Genomic DNA, 23,773 nt, shown 5'->3' with positions numbered 1-23,773 from the left:
TGCGTTACGGTTTTGGAGAGCTTTGTTCCCTGCTCAGCATTGAGCTGAATCTCTCTTCGGCCTATCATCCCGAGACGAACGGGTTGGTAGAGAGAGCCAACCAGACCCTGATCACATATCTTCGACATTTTGTCTCGGTCAGGCAGGACGACTGGGCATCCTTGCTGCCGTGGGCAGAGTTCGCTTTGAACAACGCTGTGGCCGACTCCACTTGTCAGATCCCATTCCTCCTAAATTACGGTCAGCATCCGTGCGTCCCTGTGCCCATGCCCGTGTCATCCACCGACTCCAGGGTGGCAGACTGGGCGGTGGAGGCACACGACATTTGGGATCGCACCCAGGATGCTATCTGGGCTTCCAAGGAGAGAATGAGGACCTCCGCTGATGCACACCGGTGCCCTGCTCCGACTTTTGCCCCTGGCGACTTGGTGTGGCTCTCCGCCCGAAACATCAGGCTGCGGGTAGAGTCCGCACTGCGCTACATTGGCCCCTTCAAGGTCCTCGAGCAGATCAGCTCTGTGGTCTACCGTCTGGCCCTTCCACCACACTTGGCTATCTCTGATACATTCCACGTGTCCCTCCTTAAGCCTGTTCACTTGTCCCGGTTCTCCGAGTCATCTGCCGGGACGTCAGACTTGTCTTCGGACGAATTTGAGGTCAATGCCATCGTGGGATGCAAGGTGATGCGGGGCAAAAAGTTTTATTTGGTGGATTGGAAGGGTCATGGTCCAGAGGCTCGGACCTGGGAGCCAATGGAGAACATCCACGCTCCGCTCCTCATTGCGGCGTTTGAGCGTAGCGGGGCTCAGAGGGGAGGGGCGGTAATGTTAGGCGTCGGGTTCCTGCCACTGCACAGCAGGAATCCAGAGCCTTGCACACAGCGGTCTCCCATTCTTCTTCAGCCGCAGTGGAGCCAGCTCAGCAGATTCGTCAGTCCCGGCGCTCTGCCCAGTTCAACTCCGTGGGTTTGCTTGCTGCTGCCACCTCTGGCACAGCTATGACAATGCATGCTGCTCAGCAGGGAGATTCTCCAGGGACTAAGTCCTCATGTAGGGCTACTGAGCATGCCCGTGGAGTGATCTCCCACTGGAGATCGAGGGTCACGTGCTCAGGTCCTGCTCGTGTTCAGATTGGCCCATCCGAGAAACCAGGAAGGTCCCGGACGTCCGTGGCTATAAAAGGTTCGCATGGCCGCTTGCCCATGCGCTAAGATAGTCTGTAAATACAGTCTATGTGGAGTGAGTGATGTACGCACGTATGAATGTCTCTGGTGAATGACTCATTAAGAAACCCCTACCCTTGGTACGCATGTGTTGTGCAGCCTAGCCTGCTAGCACCCAGGCTTAGGCGTAGGTAGGTCTGAGGTTGAGTCAGGCATCAGGCCTCACCAGGGACTCGGCACGCCTCAGTGCACGTGCTCCACAGCCAGCGTCTATAGCGGCGCTCGCGGCAGCGACGCCGCGCGTTCAGTGGGCCTAGAAGGACTCTAACTCCGTGTCCTTGGGGTAGAGTTTTGTGGCCGCACACTGTGCACTCTTTTGGCCGGGCTCTGTGAGCTAAACAGGCTCCGGCATCTACGTTTAGCGGTGGTGCGGCTCTGTGCAGTAACAGAGTTCGCCCTGTTCACATTGGGTGACGTAACCCACATGTGACTGGTTTCACACTGCTTAATTCTTCCGCCATTACTTAGCAACAGTGTACCACCTCTGCACGGTGGACCCCGGGCTGCGAAAGCACCTACTATTATTTTATAATTTGGTGCATTCCGCCAGCCCTAACAATTTAAAAATTGAAAAATAAATAAAAATATACCTAAATTGTATTGGATATTTTAACAAATATTTAATAAGTTACAGTAGAATAGAGCCTGGCCAAAAGAATCTACCTTGTTGTGGTGGCGGAATAAAAAATCTTTTGGCCAAAATAAAAGTTACTGGTTATGTGTGTGATCTGGAGATGGGAACTGTTGCTAAGTGCACACGTTGCAGAAAATTTCTGCACAAAAACCTGAATCCCTTCCCAGAAACCGCACCTATTTTTCCGCGGCGGTTTTTGATGCGTTTTTTACCGCAGCGGTTTCTAAAAGCATGGGAGAAGCCTAAACCACGGAAAAAACCACAAAATTAATGTGCATGCTGCGGTTTTTACCGCGATGCGGTTTTTTCGCGGTAAAAAACGCATCAATGTGCACAAAAAGTGCAAAATGCATAGAAATGACTGTGCACCTTATTTTTAGCGGTTTTATAGCGGTTTTATAGTAAAAACTGCTAAAAAAATGCTGTGTGTGAACACAGCCTAATGTTTGATTGGTGAGGATGTGGTGCAGAAATTGAGTTTTTCCAAGAGAGGGCGGTGGGACTGTGGAAGGTTCAAGGGGTGAAGTCTGGGCGGAGTGTCAAGGGGGCCCTGAAAAAGTAGCCAGTATGGGGCCCCAAAATTCCTAGTAGCAGCCCTGCATACGATACAACTAAGACCTTGGTCCAGCAGCCACTTCAGTAGTCCATGGCTGCCGCTGGAGAGGTTCCTCCTACCTGCAGCCTCCTCGGCCCTGCGTGACATCATACCTGGGTTGATGACTTCACACCGAGCTGACCAATCACATCAGGCGCTGGGGGAGCCGGCAGGAAAGAGGAGGCTCACAGACTCCGGCGCGGCAGCCATGGACCACCGAGTCTTGCAGAGCCTTTCTTCAGCCCTGCAGACATTTCATTGATTTTAATTACATTTTACGGAGAGACGCGGTGACTGAAAATGCTTTATTGGCTTTTACCTTATGGGTTAAATAATTTTATATTTCCAAACCAAAAATGCTTATATGTTTACATTTTATCTGTACATTTATTGTTGGATGGGAAACAGGCGGCGATTAGAACTTTTATGTTTGTTGGATTTTTTTATTATGTTTTTTAAAACTTTTTTCATTACTATTCATATTTGGGAGGGTCGCTCTTACCATATATACATTCAGTACTACAGTATATTGGGACAATCTCAGGTTCCCATGGAGTCCACGCTGTGGTCAGGCTTCACCGCAGTGATTAGATGGCAATGACAGAGGTCTTCAGTCAACCTCTGAGGGTATAGCAACCTTTTGGCACCCATGGAGGGAACAATGAGCACCTGAACAAACATGGCCACTGAAAAGCTCCTGTCCGAGATTGACACTGTAAGTAGCTAAACAGCAGTGACTGGAGATAGGTGAAATCACTGCTGGAGGCAGAGATACCGGCCCCGTGCGCAGAGATACAGCCGGCACCGGCCCCGTGCACAGAGATATAGCTGGCACCTGCTGTGTGCAGAGATCCAGCCGGCACCGGGTCCGTGTGCAGAGATCCAGCCGGCACCGGCGCTGTGCAGCTCTCACATCAGCGCCATACTCCAGCATTTGCTCCATCCTGAAGAAACAACTACAGATAGCAAAAGTCTGTGGCTCCATCATGTCCCAGTAATTTTACTAGATCAGGGGCTGCCACTATATCCAGGTCACCTGTGTTGTTCACCACAGCCAGTTCCCCCAGGCAGTCACCGGACCTCCGCCACTCTCTGGGCCCAACACATCCGGGGAATGTGCGGTAAATGAGGTGCTAACAGGTGGCATAAAAGTAATGGCAGCTAACTCATTCCACCACCAATACCAAGCTCCCCAAGGAGGGCACAGCACCACGATCCAGCCTCATATTCATCTGTAAATACAAAAACGGGAAGGTTGGTGGGATTTCATAATGCTTCCTGTGGCACCTTTTTCTACCCCAATTGCACCTATTTACTTCCGGCCTACCCCATTTCACTTTTCTATCTCTCATCCTATCTTTATACCTCCCATGTGGTACCCATCACGCCTTTCTACCTCCAGTGGTACCTATAGTCACACCTTTCCACCACCACACCTACCTCTCATGACTTCTAGCTCCCATTGATGGAACTATCTTTTCCCACCTACCTTCCCCTCATTCATCCCAGCTTTGAGGAGATAGTCCCAATTTGAGGGCTTGGTCCTGCATCCCGTCACAGCTTTTCTCCTATACTCACCTCTATGACGTCTTCGTAGCACCTCCTTATGGGATTGCTGTCTGTAATACGATCTTTTTCCTGTGATTAGGTCTCCCCAGAACATGAACTCACATCTCCATACTCGCAAGGTGGTTCTCTACCACTATTATGTAGGTAGGATAATTTGGTAATCTTGACCTCTGTAGCAGGCAATGAATCTGGAAGCAGCTTATACAAGTCCATAGAGTTACATTGTGTATAACAATGTATTTTATGGTCTCTGTATACTGGGTTGAAGAACAAGATTTTTTTTTAGTTCCTCTAAAAATAGTAACAATAATAAGCAATTACAAAAATGTACGGTCACAAACCCATAACCTTACAGAGAGGTTCTTTAAGTTGCTGAGCCACAAGCCCTGATGATAATGAGGAGACTTTTGTGTACTTGATCTGTATTCCAGGCTCTGACTACAGGCAGATTATACTGACAGAAATACACTGCTGTGTACAATGGATGGATTTTTATTATAGAGGGGGAATAAGAGATTTTTTCATCTTATAACATGACTAAAAATAATAATAATGAAAAACACTTGATAATGAAAACAACAATGTAAGTTTTAATATGTTTTTTTTAAAAATAATAAACACCACAAATCGGCAAATAACATGGACATATTTGGTGTAACGACCTGCACATCACAGCGATCAGTTAAAAAATGGCGTGATTGATATTTTTTTCAATTAAACCCATAAAAAATGTAATCAAAATGTATTTCTCCTGTCAGGGGAGAAAGAAATCGTAAATAGGCGTGGATTGGGGGTGAGACCAAAACTTTGCTGCTTGCTGCATTATCTGTCTCTCTGTTCTTCAAAAATTGGAAGGTATGCTCACAGGTAAGACTATAGGTCACCTGTCAGCCCACCTAGACCAGGGTTCCCCAACTCCAGTCCTCAAGGCCCACCAACAGGTCATGTTTTCAGGATTTCCCTTGTATTGCACAGGGGATGGAATTATCACCTGGGCAATACTAAGGAAATCCTGAAAACATGACCTGTTGGTGGGCCTTGAGGACTGGAGTTGGGGAACCCTGACCTAGAGTATTCGGGGACCCCCTACAAAGCGGATTCTCCCTAAATCTATCCTATTCACTCTATATAGTCAGCTCCCCCTCATAAGTGGACTAATTTTTTTTTTTTTAATCACCTCCAAAATGAAGACAAAGCTCCCGAATTGGCCATGTTTCTCTTTCCTCATTTTTATAACAACCCTCCCTGACCCCGACACAAGAACGCTTCCGAGATTATCTTTTTAGATGCACTTTTAACAGCCACCAGCAGAGGGCAGCAGACTAATCCTTTTCAACATATCAGCGATAAGGCCTCCACTGACTGGACGGAGATGTCTCTCTATACTGATCGCTCCTTCTCTATTGTACATCCTCCCGCCAGTACCTAAGATGGCGGCGGGCGCGCTGCAGTTGTATCCTTCTACATGGTGTACAGATTGAGGGGTGATATTACAGTGTTGGGGGCGCTGCTAGTGGGGTCTTATTTTCTGTACTAGACCCTTACATTACAGAGTGAAGGGAGGGACATTTGTTTGCTTGCAAAACTATATTCAACCGGGAGAATTTGATAGGTGCGATAGACCGCCAATCAGGTGGCTGCTTTCATTTTGCAAAGCATACTTGAGAAATGAGAGCAGGAGTCTGGTTGCCGTAGTAACTGCTCCAGTTTTTGGGGCAGTACATAGTGCAGTCCACATACACACCTCTTGACGCCGGACCCCTCGTCTTTTCGGGTTCATACCATGGGGCCAAACCTAGAGCCCCTGGGGTTCAAGTGAACCGCATGCAGGATAATGTAAAGCTCGTCCTGGTCAGCCAGACCTGGGGGACAACTGCTTAAAGGGTTATTCCCACTTGGATGCCTTGTGTAACACCGTGTTTGCCCAGCTGTTTTGAGACTACGACTCCCAGCATGCAGGACTGCCAATGACTGTCTGGGCCTGCTGGGAGTTGTAGTTTAAGAACAGCTATAGAGCGACAGGTTGGAGACCACTGTCCCCCTAATCTGTACACAGTGATAATGGTAGTGATGAAGGAAGCCGCCCTGGCTGACCGGTATGTCTGTAACTGGGCTCCCTGGCCACGTTATTGTGCCACATTCACATTGTCAGGATTTGGTCAGTTTTTTACCTCAGTATTTGTAGCCAGAACCAGGAAAGGAACAATCAGGGGAAAAGTATAATAGAAACATGTCACCAATTCTGTATTTATCACTCACTCCTGGTTTTGGCTACAAATACTGATGTAAAATACTGACCAAATACTGGATGTGAACATGTTCTCAGCAATTAGTGGCTGCTCATCGGCCGCAGCCTACACATTCTGTCCGAGTGGAAGATGCCGGCTTGAATGTGAAAACTGTAGCCGATCAGTGGCCACGAGACTGTCGGGGAGCTCCATAGTGACTGCGGAGGACACCAGTGCGGGAGGTGAGACACAGTAATGAGTGTGAAGGACGAGCGCTGGTCCGGGAGGTGTGAGAAGTAGTGTGACTTTTTTTTTTTCTCTTTTTTTAAGTGGTTCTCTTACAATATGGGAATTTTGGGATGAGTGTGTTTTTCTCCAGGAGCAAGGCCATTCTTATTTATTGGCTGCAGTTCATACTGTGGCCTGGTTTAGATCGGGGCAGTGTCTTTTCCCTAACCACAATACAGCCGGCTTCATGTGCCCTTCCCCTGCTCCAGAGAAGCCCAGATCGCCCACGATTCATTGAGCCCAGATGCCGAACCAAGAAAGGGAGGAGTGAGCAAGACCCTGAGCGTCGCAGACAACGTCCTCCACGTGTAAGTCGTTTCCCGGACGTGGTCCTGCGGCCGTCAGTCAAGACTCCACAAGTGTCACCATAAACCCATTCTTCCAATTTTCATTATTGCACTTTTAATTTCTTTTTTTCCTGTTCCTTTCAAAAGCCATAACTATTAGTGGTGAGCGAACGTGCTGGGATGTGTTATCTGAGCATGCTCGGGTGCTAACCAAGCGTCTTCAGTGTGCTTGAAAAATATGTTTGAGTCCCCGCGGCTGCATGTCTCTCAGCTGTTCGACAGCCGCAACACAGGCAGGGATTGCCTGTTTATTAGGCATGTGTTGCGTCTGTCTAACAGCTGTGAATCATGCAGCCGCGGGGACTCGAACATGCCCGAGCTATTCGGATAACACCCGAACAGGTTCATTAATTACTATTTCTATAGGTGACTTTTCCACGATACAATTGCGGCCTTATCAGATTGGTATAGTCGTCTTAATCAATGGCTTGGAAAAAAAATTGGTTTGTGTAAGGCCTCTTTCACACTTCAGTTTTTTGCATCAGTTATAATCCGCCAAAAAGGCGGACAAGCGGATCCGTTGTCAACTGATGTGAACGGATGGCACAGGATCCGTTTTCAGACGGATCCTGAAAATGAAGAAATTTAAAGGAATCGCTGGCCGGGGAGAGAGAGAGAGAATTTTTTTTCTTGTTTTGTCCGGCACCCAGAAAGAATTTCGGGTTAAATGAGTGTCTGGAGGATCCGCCAGAGAAAAAAACGTTACAAGCTCCGTTTTGAAATTTTTGAGGATGGTGACGGACAGCAACTTTTGGCGGATCCTCAAAAAAAACGGATGCAACGGACACCAATCCGTCACAATCCGCCATTAATGCAAGTCAATGGGAAAAAAACGGATCCTCAAAAGAAAATTGAGGATCCGTTTTTTTTTCAAAACCTGGCGGATTGTGACTGATTGTAAAAAACGGAAGTGTGAAAGAGGTCTTACCATTTTCCAAGACAATTATTTTTGCGTTGATGTGGATGTATGAAGGCTTATTATTGTTTTGTTTTTTTTTATTGGGCAGTGTGCCAATTTGGGTTCCCATTTATTGGCTGGAACATAAAAAAAAAAAATTCTGCCATTTCAATTTTTTTTTCACCATCCACAGTATGATATGAATATTCTGGTATTCCATTCATTTTTTTAAATTATATTTAACTAATGGGTTTATTAATGTTATTTGGCGATACAGTGGACATTTACAGGGAAGGCAGTACTGAGTATGCTTATTTCGTTTTAATAATTTCTTTATTTTTTAACTGAATAAAGAGCAGTGATTGAAATGTTTGATATTTGCCATTGATCCGACAATTGAGCTGCAGGACCAGATGCAGACATGGACAACTCTGTGTCTGGTGTTTATCACAACCACCAGTTACATTATCGCATCCAGCTATGTTTGGCACCAGAGGGGGCGCTGTCCTGCCTGTCACGTTCTGACTTTATACACTACTCAAAAGACTAAAGGGAACACTAAAATCCCACATCTTAGATATCATTTAATGAAATATTACAGCTGCAGATTTTTATTCATTACATTGTGGAATGCATTGAGAATAATGAAACATAAAAATAATCAATGTAAATCAAAATTAATATCCCATGGAGGTCTGGATATGGAATGATTCTCAAAATCAAAGTGAAAAATCAAATTACACACTGATCCAACTTCAGCAGAAATGCCTCAAGACGAGGAAATGATGCTCAGTAGTGTATGACCTCTCTACAACGCCTGGGCATGGTCCTGAGGGATCTCCTCCCAGACCTGGATTAAAGCATCAAGTCAACTCCTGGATAGTCTGTGGTGCAACGTGGAGTTGATGGATGGAACGAGACATGATGTCCTTGATTGGATTGGATTCAGGTCTGGGAAACAGGCAGGCCAGACCATAGCATCAATGCCTTCATCATGCAGGAAGTGCTTACACACTTCAGTCACTAAGCCTAGCATTGTCATGCATCAGAGGGAACCCACTGCACCATGTGGTCTCACAGTGGGTCTGAAGATCTCATCCCAGTACCTAATGGCAGTCAGGATACCTCTGGCTAGCAGATGGAGGGCTATCTGGCCCGCCAAAGAAATGCCTCTCCACACCATTACTGACCCACTACTAAACCGGTCATGTTAGAGGATGTTGCAGGCAGCAGAACGTTCTCCATGGCGTCTCCAGACTCTGTCGCGTCTGCTCAGTGAACCTGTTCTCATCTGTGAAGAGCACAGAGCGCCAATGTCAAATCTGCCACTCTTGGTGTTCTCTGGCAAATGACAATCACCCTGCACGGTGTGGGCTGTAAGCGCAAAACCCACTTGTGGACGTCGGGCCCTCATGCCACTCTCATGGAGTCTGTTTCCGACAGTTTAAGCAGACATGGATGTTAGTGGCCTGCTGGAGGTCATTTTGCAGGGTTCTGGCACTGTTCTTCACGTTTTTCCTTGCAAAAAGGAGGTAGCGGTCCTGCTGTTGGGTTGTTGCCCTCCTACGGCCCCCTTCACATTTCCTGGTGTACTGGCCTGTTTCCTGGTATATGCTCCACGCTCCGGACACTGTGCTGACAGAAACAGCTTCTCTTCTTGCCACAACTCATATTGATGTGCCATCCTGGATGAGCTGCACTACCTGAGAAACTTCTGTGGGTTGTAGACGCCGCCTCATGCTACTGTACAGTACCTCTAGGGATGACAGCAATGACGAAATGCAAAAGTGACCAAAACCACAGCCAAAAAGGATGAGAACAGTTAAATGGACTGTGGTCACCCCCTGCAGAACCACTGCTTTATAGGAGTTTACCTATCATTTCTACCTGTTGTCTGTTTTATTTGCACAGAGAAGAAACAGCAGCACTCAAAATTGTGATTTTTCTTATGCAAAAAGTAGATAAGTTTATTTATAGTCACTACAGCAACTAAATAGTGTAACCTCGTTACACTATTTCGTTGCTTTGGTAACTATAAACTCATCTACTTTTTGCATAAGAAAAATCACAATTTTGAGTGTCGCTGTTTCTTCTTCTCTATGATTCCTCTGGACTTGTTCCAGGTTCAGCCTGCACCTACCATATATTTTACAGAGTGCACGTCATTTACTTCTACTGTTTTATTTGCACAACAGCAGGAGAAATTGATTCACAATCGGTGTTGTTTCATAACTGGACAGGTTCATGTCACAGAAGTGTGATTGACTGGTGTTACATTGTGTTGATTCAGTGTTGTTTTTGAGCAGTGTATATACCCATTTGTCTATTACAGACTAACCACTCCCATTTTATTCCTGCAGACACTGGACAGCAGATGAAGCCCGTATCCTCCGAGTGTCCGTCAGCTCTTTTCTGGAACATCTCTCCCTCGTGGTGCAGACAATGGACAGATTTGGACCTGCGCAGCCCGACTCCTCCTAATCCGCTGCAGAGAAAAGACTTTACATTCTCCTGTTGGATAGGTAACCCCTGCAAACTGGACTGGGACCATGTATACTGCATTGTATGTGTGAACAATGATTTTATACAAAATAAATGTCTTACAGACACTAGATAGCAAACGGCATACTATAATTAGACCTGTAAAGGGGCACCCTGGACAAAAGTGGTGCACTGTATGAAGCAGGGCCTAAAGTTAGGGGCTGGAGCACGAGACTGGGATTCAAAAAGCGTGCCTTTTTCATGCTCCGCTGTTTGGAAATGCACTAGGTGGTGCAAAAATTTTCTTTGTGTTTTTTTTTTTCCTTTTCTAGTAGGTTTGCTCCACATAATAATGGCAAACTCAACGGACTCATGTCATGTCAAATCTGCAATGCACGGACTGGCTGTAGGTCTCCTGACTGCCGCATAGAAATACATGACTGTGTCACTCTCCGGTCAGCAGACCCGCGGCCAGACCCTGCATTAGCAGTCCATTCTAATTATTAATGTACTAGATGGAGGGCGGTAATGTCACGATGTGGGCAGGCTTTGCAGCATTGAGAATTCCCCCCCAGATGTGCTCACCCACCTATCCACTCTCTCTTTCCCCATGTGCTGACTTCTTCCGTCTGTGTTCTCTTCTTTGACCTGTCTACCCCATGTGTTATCCCCCTTGTCTGCTGTTCTCCCCTCATGTGCTGTCCCGTTTGATCTGTCTCCCCCCTGTGCACTTTCTCCCGCGGTCACATTAAAATTGCGCATGCGCTCCTTCTGCCGCCGGGATCAGTTGAATGATTCAGTGCGCCCGCGTGGAATTCGTGCAGGCGCAGTAAATCAGACCGCCGCCATCTTTGTGCAGACAGCGGCGGTCACATTAAATCTGCGCATGTGCTCCTGTACAAAGATGGCGGCGGTCAGTGAATCATTCGGCTGATCCCGGCGGCGGCTTGTTCGCCCTAGTGTTCCGCGTGTGGTACCGAGCAAGAGGCTGGGTATGGCATATGCAGTGTGTGTGTTTTTGGTGTGTACGGCGTATAGTGTGTGTGTGTGTGTGTGGTGCATACGGCATATACAATGTCTTTGTGTGTGGTGCGTACGGTGTATACAGAGTGTGTGTATATGGCGTATACAGTGTGTGTGTGTTGTTTGCGTACGTCGTGTACAGTGTGTGTGTGTGGTGCGACGGTGTTCCGCTGGTGGTACTGCACAAGAGGCTGGTACTACCAGCAGTTTCCATGTTGAGACACCCATCACTTGGGGTGTCCTAATATGGTGGTTGGTGAACTTCCGCCGCTTGGAATTCTGGGATCCGGACACATCTGGACAGAACAGGATGTGAAGACATTACAAGGTAAGTATATATTAGATAGAAGTTTCCAGAGATTTGGCCTACAATAGTAAGTGACAGGGAACAGCCCTGTAGTCTCTTATGGATCACTGAAGCAGAGACCCGAGCACTGAACTTCCTTGTACCTGCCGGCTTCCTCACCACTTTGTCTGATTAGCAGGCCTCTCTATGTCGTTATCCAAGAAGTATCGTTTCTCCTTGCGGAGAACGACACGTTAAGCATGCCGAGACTTAAATCCGCAATGCTCCTCTGGGAATTATGCAAATTGTCTCTTCAGAGAGGAAGAGGACTAATGTTGTGACGCACATCATCACAGCAGTGGATGGGCACGTGTGCTGCTTCCCCGTTTAAACTCTATGGGACTCTCAGAACAGCAGTGACACCCTAAAATCTAAGCAACAAGATGGTGGCCTCCCTTCTGTCACTAGCCCTACTGCTATGCAATTAGTGATATGAACATTGGACGGATCAACAATGCAAAGAAGGAATCGCTATACTGGTAAATGGAGAAAGGGTAGATAATTATTTCGGGCAAATATCAAACTGAATTAGAACCTTGATGCCCAACCTCTGACCATTGGTACTCAGGCTTCAAGCAGTAAAAGGCAATTCTAGGTTTTGGTTGTAAAAAAAACAAGAAAATTAGCTATTGGCTGCAGTGGTCACGTGCGGTGTAGTAATGACATCAAGACAGACCAACAGCAGTGGATGAGTATAGCTGTTATATTTACCCTCCCCAAGCCTACAGAAAAAAACAAACTTAGAGATACTCATATCTTTATACATATGTATTGAAAATACAAGCAATTTACCACTTATTAAAATTTGCAGCTGTATGAGTTACTAACACTTTTCTTTGGTTTACCTAGGAGACTGACCACCGTTGCTGTCTAGCTTGCAAGCACTGCGCTGCTATAGCCAGATTAGGTGGAAACAGCGCACTCTTGTGATCCTGTTCAGCTTAAATAATGCTTACAAGCTTTCTTTTTACCTATTGAGCTTGTAAGCGCTGCTTATGTTTTGGTTTCTAACAGTGGTGGTTGGTCTCCAAGGCACTGAACTTTATAAACATTTTAGTAAGCAGTAAATTGCTTGCTTTTACAAGGTCTGTCCAGTTATGAAGATGGGAATGGCCCTTTAATAAATAAGAGTTGTGATTCCTGGGGACAGTGTGATGTTAGAGGCATATATTCCTTAGTGCTACATACATTTATTACCATAGTCTGTGTATCGCTGGGGTTACATACAATAACTTACAACCTATGTACAATAATACTACAGCATTCGCCTCCCATAGCCCCTATACACAGGGGCTGACCCCTCTGGGTATCCAGGCCGACTCCTTCTCCTTCAGCTCGCTTCAGGAGCAGCTTAAAAAATGTCATCATCGCAGATGTCCAAATATACGTCGAAGGCCTCGCGGTTACAATTCCCTTCCGGAGTGAAGACATATTTGTGAAACGTTCCATCCACACAGACGGCTGGGAGAGAAGAGTTTGGGTTAGATGTCGTCTTACTAGAGGTGAGGCTGGCTGACTGCGGGGGGTGCCAGAACAGACTCACCTATCACAGAGTTCACATTCTTCGAAGTGTTTCTGCCGAAGGCACAGATGCAGGCGGACTCTGCGGGCACAGTGAAACTGGCCAGACTCCACTGGGAATCTACGTACTGACCGATCATGGGACCGACTTTACCAACTCGTGCCAACCTGAATCAGAAGGAGATTGCAATAATAACTAAACAGTGCTCGTATTCATTGCAGAACTGCGACCTATACTGTAGAGAGGCACATCTGTCCACAGGGGAGCAAAACACTCTATAAAATGAAAGGGACTCAAACTGGTGCATCATGGTGGGGCCAAACATTTAAGTGCACCTTCACACCTGCTCGTTTTCCTCACTACATCTCCACCCCCTTGTTATTTTGATTGACAGCTCTGGCTTCATAGGGCAAGAGAAGGGAGGACATAGATGGAAACCAAGCAGGTGGGAAGGTGTATTTTTAGTCCCTCCATGAAGTACAGAGTGCCTGTGCTTGTTTTGAGCAGTCATTCTGTGCTGACAAAATTCCTTTAAGGGTAAGTGCACATGTTGTGGATTTTGCAAAATCCGCAGGTCAAAAGACCTGTGGTTTATCTGCGGATTAGGCCGGTTTCACATTTGCGCTTTATGGCGCAGCGACGGCCTGCGCACGGCAACCGCTAAGCCCCGCCCCCTGCCAGCTCCCTGCCTGCCCCATCCGGTCATCGCCGCCTACTAGCGCACATGGACGCTTGCGATCTGCGCACCCTATCTTTAGCATAGGGTGCGCAGATCGTGCGCTAGCAGGATTTTGCCGTGCGCTGCGCACTTTTGAAGGTGCGCCGAACGCAGCATGTTGCATTTCGGCGTGCACGGCGCACCTTCAAAAGTGCGCAGCGCACGGCAAAATCCTGCTAGCGCGCGGCCAGCGCACCCTATGCCAAAGATAGGGTGCGCAGATCACAAGCGTCCATGTGCGCTAGTAGGCGGCGATGACCGGATGGGGCAGGCAGGGAGCCGGCAGGGGGCGGGGTTTAGCGGCGGCCGTGCGCAGGCCGTCGCTGCGCCATAAAGCGCAAATGTGAAACCGGCCATAGCCTGCGGTTTTGCCCTGCGGTTTGACACCTATCATGGAGCAGATGTCAAAAAGCTGCGGAATCCGCACAAATAATTGACATGCTGCGGATTAGAAACCGAGGAAAAATCCGCAGCGTATGCACAGCGTTTTTTGTTTTTCATTGATTTTAATGGTACTGTAGGGCCGCAGGGCCAAATCCGCAGTGGATCCGCGGCAGAATCCGCAGCGTGTGCACATAGCCTAATTTTCATGCAATGCAGATGAATCCAAATGTGTATTGGCCCCCTTAGTGACCAGACCAATTTGTTTTTTTAATCTGACTTGTCACTTTGTGGCAATAACTCTGTCCCAGTGATTTTTTTTGTGTGACCCATTATATTTTATGATAATGGTAAATTTAGATCAATATTTTTATAAATAAAACAAAAGATATCAAATTTGACCAATAGATCTAAAAACTAACAATTTTCACACATTCAATGATTATCCCTTTAATCCAGACAGACATACCATATGAAATAATTAATAACCCTTCCTTCGTGTCTTCTTTACATCTGTAAAAACTGCAGCGTATTGTGGATGAAAATGATATAAATTCAATGCCCACTGCGCTGTTATGTGTATTTTTCCTGTGGTGCGATTGTCTGAATTCTGCGATATGTCAATTTCTCTTTCAGTTTATTTGCTTTTTTTTCTCCCCCATTGGCTTAGATGCGGGAAATCTCGCAGATAAATGCAGCACATGGGTATTTATTGCGTTTCTGCAGCAGAAAAAACAGTAAAAACTGATGTAACCACACCTATCAGTAAAAAAAATCAGGGATGTCTAATGATCCAGCACTTTGTCTCCAGGATTCTGGATTATTGGAATATCAGGATAAAGGTCAGTATAAGCCCGATACATACGCAGAACGACGATTCAGCTTTGTGTCCTTCAGAGCAAAGATGTGGACCGTTCCTTTATCACTGGAACTGCACAGAAAGGAGCTGTCATGGCTGAAGTTAATACTGGAGATAAAGGAAAGTCTGCACGTTAATAGGACGCCAATACGGGATTTCTATTGTTACGGCACCCATACCCATCCCGTATCCCATACAACACGTATCGGATATTTTACATCAACCTAAGACCTATACCGAGCCAAATAGGACCCAGGCTGAGTCTATGACCATCACAAGTGAAGAGAATCATGATAGTTCTCACTTATTACTGCCACATCCGGCGTAGGATGGATCACATACCAGTAGAGAGTGGCTGGGTCAGTACCACGCCGTAGTTCCACAAGTTGCTCCCTGGTCTGGGTGTCGAAGAGCCGTATTAAGGTGCCTTTCCGTGAGGCTGAAGCCACCAGCGTCCCCTGCTGATTGACCGCTAGGCAGCCTAGTTCACTTTGGTGGGCGTTTATGGTGAATGGGGCGGATGAGCTGCTGGGTTTGGCATTACACAGATCCTGAAAACAGAGGAAGAGCATGGACAAGGAATACCACGATACTGACCGGTCCCCATACTCAGACTCACCACCAGCTGTAAGCTGCCACATTTGTGTCCTGGGAAGATTAACAACTGCTTCTCCATACTGGGGCAGAGATCGCACAGGCCTGCAGGAGGAGAGACCACTTGACAGTGATAAAGTCCCCAAAACAGAGATTACAACACAGTACAGAACAGTGTGCCGCCATATGGCGCTCTGTGCAGGAAAAGTAATGATAGTAATATGGCACCTGCTGAATGCAGGTGATTTGACTGAGCCTGTGAGACCACTGAAGAGCACCAAAATAGGTGCGCCATAGATAGAAATTTGAAGCAGTTTGTTTTAAAGGGAATCAGTCATCCCCCGTCTTACAGCAGCATGATGTAGGGGCGAAGACCCTGATTCCAGTGATTTGTCACTAGGCTGCATGGTGCAGTTTGGATACAATCCCTGTTTTCTCTGCTGAAGATTTAGTGGTCTGAGTGCTGAGCTCTATATAACTCCATTCACACCTCTCATTGTGGTACACTGCATAGGCAGAAAGATGGCAGTCTGTGGAGGGAGCACGGTTATACAGACCTCATAAATATCAAGGACTGAGGACAGAAAACCCCAGAGATATTATATCTACACAGTGTCCTTACCTTTAGGGTTGTCTCTTGTATCAAATTCAAAGAGTTTAGTTGGGTTGTCTGGGAAGGAGTAGACGTAAATTCGGTTTTTCACTACGATGACAATCCTGTAAAGTTGAGCGTTGTTAGTTCTAAACTTCTGCAGAGCTGAAGAAATTCTGCACTTGTTGACCTTAGTTTATTGTAATATTTCTTTAATTTTGGATTGGAGGAATAAAAATGAAAGCTGTAAAAGCCCACTACATACACGAGATACAGTATATACAGGACCGCTCGCTCAGGGGTCGTACACTTTGGTCATCTCCGCTTAGGCCAAACACAAAAGTCCAAGAAGCACTGTCTAAATACTGAATGTGCTGTCTAGACAGGCCGCGGGTGTCTCACCCCAAACTGAACAGTCATATATATGCCTTTGGGTTGTTGATTTATGGTGAGGAGGCCCTGCGCTCTGTCTGAGCTCAAACCGTGATTCCCAGACGTCTGAGTTTGGCCCAGAGGAGGCCATGTCAGTACCACAGTCCACCTAGAGGTGAGTCACCCCCATACAGTTAGAGATGCCTGGACTCACTTGTCGGCACGCAGTCGCACACTGAGCACGGGCTTGGTGAACGTGAACTCCAGCACCAGCTTATCTTTTCCGTCCCGCGAGTCGTCCCAGATCAGCACTGATGAAATAAAGGAAACCTAAGAATCCATCCTGAGTCGGGAACACGAGGAGTAAGAAGTAATTACCTGAGATATCGGAGAATTTGGGGTTACTCCCGCCGCCCACCAGTGCCAGCAGATTACATCTGTGTAGCATCTCCACCTGCCCGACGCTGCCCACCTGCTCCACGTCTGGATGGGAGGAACATAACGCCGGTCACGGACTGACCACTAGAAAGGTCACGTGTCATTAGGATCCCATTAACCCGTTGCCTCCAGCCTTACCCAAGTGTCCTTTCTCCATCAGAGGCTCAATGTTAAAGATTCTCACTCCAGTCTCCATCGCACAACAGAAGCAGCCTGTGCCGTACAGGAAAGAGACCAAGAATTAATAATGTTCTGACTCATACTCTGTCTCAATGACAGGATCACATGTGACCGCTGCAGCCAATCACAGCAGCACATGTCATGTCAGCGACGAGCAGAGAGACGGTGGCAAGTATTCTATGCTTTTGGTAAAAAAGTCCAGTGAGAGGACAGAAGTATCTGCTCACCTGCATTGTGCTAAATGCAGGCAGTGTCACCAGTCATGTGACTGATAATGTGATCACTGGTGCCCCCCTACTTAGCTGTCACCACAGGGGACCATTCTGCGTGACCTGAGCTACTATGGAAGCACAGCTGCAGCAGGAGACTCCATAACCCGGAGCAATGCCTGTATGTTTAGGGATCTGATCTACGACACTGTGGGAAGCGGTCGTGCACTTTTAGCTCGTGTCTGAATTACATTTCGTACAGAGTGGGCAGAGTATTTTTAATAATTTCCCATGACTCCGCTGCTGCCTCCCCTGTATAACATTGATCGCTACCTGTCCTGTAATATGTCTTTACTAGCACACACCTCTCTTATAAGAGGGAGAAGCAATAGATGAAAGTTGTCAGTGGCCGCCATCTTTAGAAGCTTCTCACCCCGCCCCCTGGTGACCACTGCGGGCAGCCCGTGACGTCACAGCTATAAGCCTTCACTACTCACTCTGGTCCTGGTTGAACCGCAGCCCGTTGACGCCGCGCTGCTGAGACATGGCCGTCCAGGGACACCCGCTGTAAGGAGACGGAGGTTACACGGTGACAGCGTCCCCCACAGAGCTGAGCCGGGCAGTCGCCTGCCTGTGTCTGCGAGCCGAGGACTGACCGCTGCTGTGTTCACACCGGCTCTTCCGTGTTTACATGTTACAAAGTCGCGGCAGGGCGGAAGTGACGTCACGAAGCTCAGACGGTCGGCGCCATCATTAGTGAGGGCAAATCAGCACAAGGAAGATGGAATGACAGGATATATGGGGGATGTTATAAGATAGTGACTAATACGCCTCCAATACTATGAGAAGAGCTCAGAAGGACTGGTGACACAGGAATTGGGAAAGGGAGAAATACTGCCTTATTGCTGTGAAAGGCTCTAAAGCAGGGGTGGGGAACCTCAGGCCCCAGGGCCATTTACGGCCCTCGATGACCTTTTATCAGGCTCCTGGGCAGATTTTCAGGGACCGCATTCTTGGGCAGGGAGCTGTATTTTGGTTACCACACACTCATTAATTTCTTCTTGCTCTGTTAGCGCACACACACGCTGTGCTCACTACTGAACACTGAAGGGCATGCAATGAAAGATTACGTCATGAAACCAGTGCCAGAGTCAGGATGTACTTTATGGGCGGAGTTTGTACGGCCCACGAAGGATGGTATAAATATCCAAAAGGCCCTTGGCAGAAAGAAGATTCCCCACACCTGCTTTAAAGGAAGATAGGCACATACAGTGGGTACGGAAAGTATTCAGACCCCTTTACAGTTTTTACTCTTTTTTTCATTGCAGCCATTTGGTAAATTCAAAAAAGTTCATTTTTTTTGTCATTAATGTACTCTCTGCACCCCTTCTTGACTGAAAAAAAAATAGAAATTTGTGCAAATTTATTTAAAAAGAAAAAAACGAAATATCACATGGTCATAAGTATTCAGACTCTTTGCTCAGACACTCATATTTAAGTCACATGCTGTCTATTTCCTTGTGATCTTCCTTGAGATGATTCTACTCCATTGGAGTCCAGCTGTGTTTAATTAAACTGATAGGATTTGATTTGTAAAGGCACACACCTGTCTATATAAGACCTCACAGCTCACAGTGCATGTCAGACCAAATGAGAATCATGAGGTCAAAGGAACTAGCCAAGGAGCTCAGAGACAGAATTGTGGCAAGGCACAGATCTGGCGAAGGTTACAAAAGAATTTCTGCAGTACTCAAGGCTCCTAAGAGCACCGTGGCCTCCATAATCCTTAAATGGAAGAAGTTTGGGACCACCAGAAGTCTTCCTAGACCTGTCCATCCAGCCAAACTGAGCAATCGTGGGAGAATCGCCTTTGTGAGAGAAGTAAAGAACAACCCCAAGATCACTGTGGCTGAGCTCCACAGATGCAGTAGGGAGATGAGAGAAAGTTCCACAAAGTCAGCCATCACTGCAGCCCTCCACCAGTCGGGCCTTTATGACAGAGTGGCCCAACGGAAGCCTCTCCTCAGTGCCAGACATATGAAAGCCCGCATAGAGTTTGCTAAAAAACACATGAAGGATTCTCAGACTATGAGAAACAAGATTCTCTGGTCTGATGAGAAGATAGAACTTTTTTTGGTGATAACTCTAAGTGGTATGTGTGGACAAAACCAGGCACTGCTCATCACCTGCCCAATACAATCCCAACAGTGAAACATGGTGGTGGCAGCATGATGATATAAAGGTGTTTTTCAGCTGCAGGGCGAGAACGACTGGTTGCAATTGAAGGAAACATGAATGCGGCCAAGTACAGAGCTATCCTGAGTGAAAACCTCTTCCAGAGTGCTCTGGACCTCAGACTTGGCCGAAGGTTCACCTTCCAACAAGACAATGACCCTAAGCACACAGTTAAAATAACAAAGGAGTGGCTTCAGAACAACTCTGTGACCATTCTTGACTGGCCCAGCCAGAGCCCTGATCTAAACCCAATTGAGCATCTCTGGAGAGACCTGAAAATGGCTGTCCACCAACGTTCACCATCCATCCTGAAGGAACTGGAGAGGATCTGCAAGGAAGAATGGCAGAGGATCCCCAAATCCAGGTCTGAAAAACTTGTTGCATCATTCCCAAGAAGACTCATGGCTGTACTAGCTCAAAAGGGTGCTTCTACTCAATACTGAGCAAAGGGTCTGAATACTTATGACCATGTGATATTTCAGTTTTCTTTTTTTAATAAATTTGCAAAAATTTCTACATGTTTTTTTTTCAGTCAAGATGGGGTGCAGAGTGTAAAAAAAAATCTTTTTTTAAGTTTGCCAAATGGCTGCAATGAAACAGAGTGAAAAATATAAAGGGATCTGAATACTTTCCGTACCCACTATAGTGATCAGTGGTCTGCCTGGTAGTGGTAAGGGGGGCTGTAATGTTTACGTATCGTAAGATATGATTTAGTAGAACATTCTAGAATCTCCCATTGCCAATCTACTGATGAGAAAATCAGCCTGTCACAGCTGCAGATGTGATTTTCCTTCCCCCCTCCCTAGCAGCTGTGTGTATGTGTCCCCTCTGCCTGCTGGTAATAGGACACCGGCCATTTCCTGTCCATTCCCTGGACAGCTAAGGAATGTGGATTAACTACGTGAAAGGAATCTATGTCCTGGCCATGCGGCCAATCCATTTATGGGAAATATTAAAAGAAGTCACATCGCAAGAACCATATGTGACAGAGATATAAAAACCACATCTCTGCGTAGGGCACAAACCCAGTATTCTGATCCCTAGTTTTCACGGTTCTAACACACCCAGAAACTGAGATATGGATTACTCCCAAATGGTGTGTCCGAACTACTGCATGTTTGGTTTTGTTTTATTGTATTCGATAAACGTGGAAAAATGATACCACTGCGTGTTTGTGCGAACTTCCCTCTTCGAGATATAGTTATAATAAGTTTTGTAGTTTGATTCTAAATCCAAGAGTAGGGGGCTGAACCTCCCCAGCCTGCCCCTTCTGTGATGTCACACAGCAGAGGCCATAAGGCATTCCCTTGAACAAACCAGGCAGTTAAGCTGCAGAGTCCGTGCTGACAAGAACCCCAGATGCAGGGGGACGTCTGGCTCCGCCTTCTTTCCCCACATGGTTTGCCTAATACTAACTAAGCACATGTAAGTCTTAATCTCTGTTTTTTAATCCTTGTTATTTTATATTTGCAATGTACATATTTAATGTCTCAACTTTGTAACAACTTTTATCTGTGTAATCACTGCCCACCTTTTGGGAATAAATGATACATTTATTAGTTTGTCTTCATGCTCTAGAAACGAACCCGTGCCTTTAAGATAATTACGCTACCGATTGGGTTGGCTTCGAACCCCTCTATTACATCTATAACTTAAGCAGAGAAATCTGGAACTGGTGGCAGCGTGGTGTGTTTTGGCTGGTTGGGCTAGCTGGCAGTGACGGAAGGGTTTTATATTCTGATTGGGTGGCTGTGGCCAGAGCATTGATAAATCCCTCACTGCAGCAGCCTGACCGCCCATGCACAACAAGCAGCCCATCCAGCAACTAATTATCCTAGGTTTAGTTCCCTGACTGACCTGAGGGTAAGGGGGGTGCCGGAGAGCTGCGAGTTCCAAAGTGAAACTGAGAAAGTGTGATATACATAAATCCCTGCAGTTCTTGGAAGGTTGTTAGCAGTGGTGGGGCATCCAAAATAAACCCCCTGTGATAAAATGTTAGGGCAAGACTAGCTTGCTGTATTTTTGTCATATGGTGACAGTGGTGGGACGACTAAGATAAGCCCCCACTGTGCCTGTGTTTGCCATGTGCTGGCAGTGCGTCGCATTCCCTCCGTCCACTGACCTACCCGTGTCAGCGGTGGCTTCGTGACATATTGGTGGCAGCGGTGGGATAATCATAGAGCATTAGTGATTTGGTTTGAGCGATCATGCCTCTCACTAAAAACCTGCACGGTTCCTGCGGGAATCCTGCATCATAGGTTTTGGATAACAGACTCAGTGTTTACTAGTCCCTGAGACATTTTTGTGTGCATGCGAGTATTCCCCTGCCTTCTCTTTGTTTTTCTTTTCTATCTTTTATTTGGCAACCATGGCTACGATGGGAGCAGAGTGGTATAAGCAGCATAACAAGGCCGCTCTTTTTGCCCTCTGCAGGGTGTGGCGGATCGACACCACGAACAAAAACAAAGCCCAACTGATCGTGGCTCTGGTGCAACGGGAAAACGACCAGAGCGCAGCGAACGCAGAAGCTGGCCCAAGCGACAATGGTGCTGCAGCAGAGGCTCCACTCCGGAGCGCTGGCTCCACATACAATCTGGACAGATTGGACCCCTACCTGCAAGCGGCCTTGAACGAACTCCCCGCCTAAGACAGTGAGGGACGGGTGAGGCTGATCCAGCAATATCGGCGGGAGGCCCGAGCCGAAAGAGAAGCCCAGAGAGCCCATGAACTTGAGATGCTCCGGCAGTGGGGAACATCTTCCATAGCCCGAAGCAGTGAGCCCAGCAGCGACCAGAGTCCTAAACCCCGGCCAGAGCATTTTCCCGTGATGGAAAAGGGCAGGGACTTGGACATGTTTCTGCAAGCCTTTGCGAAAGCCTGCAGACAGTACCGGCTGGATAAGGACCAATGGGCCAGGTACTTGACCCCAGGGCTAAAAGGCAAAGCCCTGGAGGCGTTTGCTTCTCTCCTGCAAGCGCACGATGGCGACTATGATGCCATAAAGCAGGCTCTGATCGCCAAATACCGGCTGACACCCGAGGTGTACCGAAAGAAGTTCCGGAACCTCCAATGTGGCCCACACGACAGTTATAGCGATGTGGTGCAAGGACTCAGGACCCACTTTGACCAGTGGATCCATGGACTGTCAGTTGATTCCTTTGAGCTGCTACGGGACCTGATGATCAAAGACCAGTTCCTGCATCTCTGCCCAGCTGAGGTCCGACAGTTCATCCTGGACCGAGAACCAACGAATGCGGACAGAGCGGCGCAGATCGGCGACAACTATGAGGCCAACCGGAAGCCAGAGACACGGAGGCCAGTCACCACCAGCTGGAGAGGGGGTAAGCCTGCAACCTACCCCAGTGCCCCTGCCAGCCGTCCCTCCGGAGGCCCTGTCCCTGTTGCCAACACCAGGCCTACTACTGACAGTCACAAGTGTTTCAACTGCGATCGGACTGGTCACATCAGTGTCACCTGTCCAGAAAGGCTGAAGAACCCCCCCAGCCAAGGCCTCTGGGCGCAACGCCTCTGTTCTTTTGGTGGTCGGTGTGGTTGGGAGGATTGATGACAACGTTCAACCCGTCCAGGTGGGAGCCCATTGTGCTACGGGCCTCAAGGACACCGGGGCTGAACGAACCCTCATCCATCCTGGACTGGCGGCCCCTGAAGAGTTTATTGAGGGGAAAACCCTGACTGTCACCGGGATCGGGGGTACCCCCTGTCCCTTGCCAGTGGCTCGGGTATTTCTTGATTGGGGTGCTGGTAGCGGGGTGAGGGAAGTGGTAGTGTCCGAAAACCTGCCCATTGATGTTTTATTGGGGACTGACTTGGGGAGGATGGTTGCATACTACGTCCCTGACACCCCTCCCCAATCTGATAATAAGGGTAACATTAATCCTGATGATGATGATGATGATTATGGGGAACTGAATGTGTTACCTGCTAATGCCTTGATGAGTAATGATGCAACTAATAACCATTCTCCCCCCAGGACTGATGGTGATGTAACTGTACCAAAGAAATCTGATAACCATTCTTTTCC

The 23,773-nt window shown here is 47.3% G+C and overlaps 1 protein-coding gene across 1 annotated transcript; it reads right to left on the bottom strand.

The window, feature by feature from the left end:
• Nucleotides 1–12,801: 12,801 nt before the first annotated feature.
• On the bottom strand, nt 12,802–18,204 carry WDR45 (WD repeat domain 45). The gene is made up of 10 exons (XM_073590887.1): nt 17,994–18,204; nt 17,246–17,320; nt 17,048–17,152; nt 16,884–16,980; nt 16,328–16,422; nt 15,731–15,810; nt 15,454–15,662; nt 15,118–15,219; nt 13,175–13,320; nt 12,802–13,092 (listed from the first exon to the last, which is right to left on the bottom strand). Exons 1-10 carry the CDS (start codon nt 18,040–18,042, stop codon nt 12,983–12,985), a joined length of 1,068 nt encoding a protein of 355 aa, XP_073446988.1. The 5' UTR covers nt 18,043–18,204; the 3' UTR covers nt 12,802–12,982.
• Nucleotides 18,205–23,773: the final 5,569 nt, after the last annotated feature.

Source organism: Dendrobates tinctorius, unplaced genomic scaffold (genome assembly GCF_039654945.1).
Source record: "Dendrobates tinctorius isolate UK_male_01 unplaced genomic scaffold, ASM3965494v1 ptg000120l, whole genome shotgun sequence".
Classification (NCBI taxonomy): Eukaryota; Metazoa; Chordata; class Amphibia; order Anura; family Dendrobatidae; genus Dendrobates; species Dendrobates tinctorius.
This window is presented reverse-complemented; position numbering and strand designations above follow the sequence as displayed.

What these genes read in the sequence shown, in the direction of transcription:
- WDR45 (XM_073590887.1), bottom strand. Translation starts at nt 18,042, where the DNA reads ATGTCTCAGCAGCGCGGCGTCAACGGGCTGCGGTTCAACCAGGACCAG. An exon ending in CAAATTCTCCGATATCTCAG is followed by an intron (nt 16,981 to 17,047) that starts GTAATTACTTCT and finishes TTATTTCATCAG; the next exon opens with TGCTGATCTGGGACGACTCG. An exon ending in GACCCAGCCACTCTCTACTG is followed by an intron (nt 15,220 to 15,453) that starts GTATGTGATCCA and finishes CTTTATCTCCAG; the next exon opens with TATTAACTTCAGCCATGACA.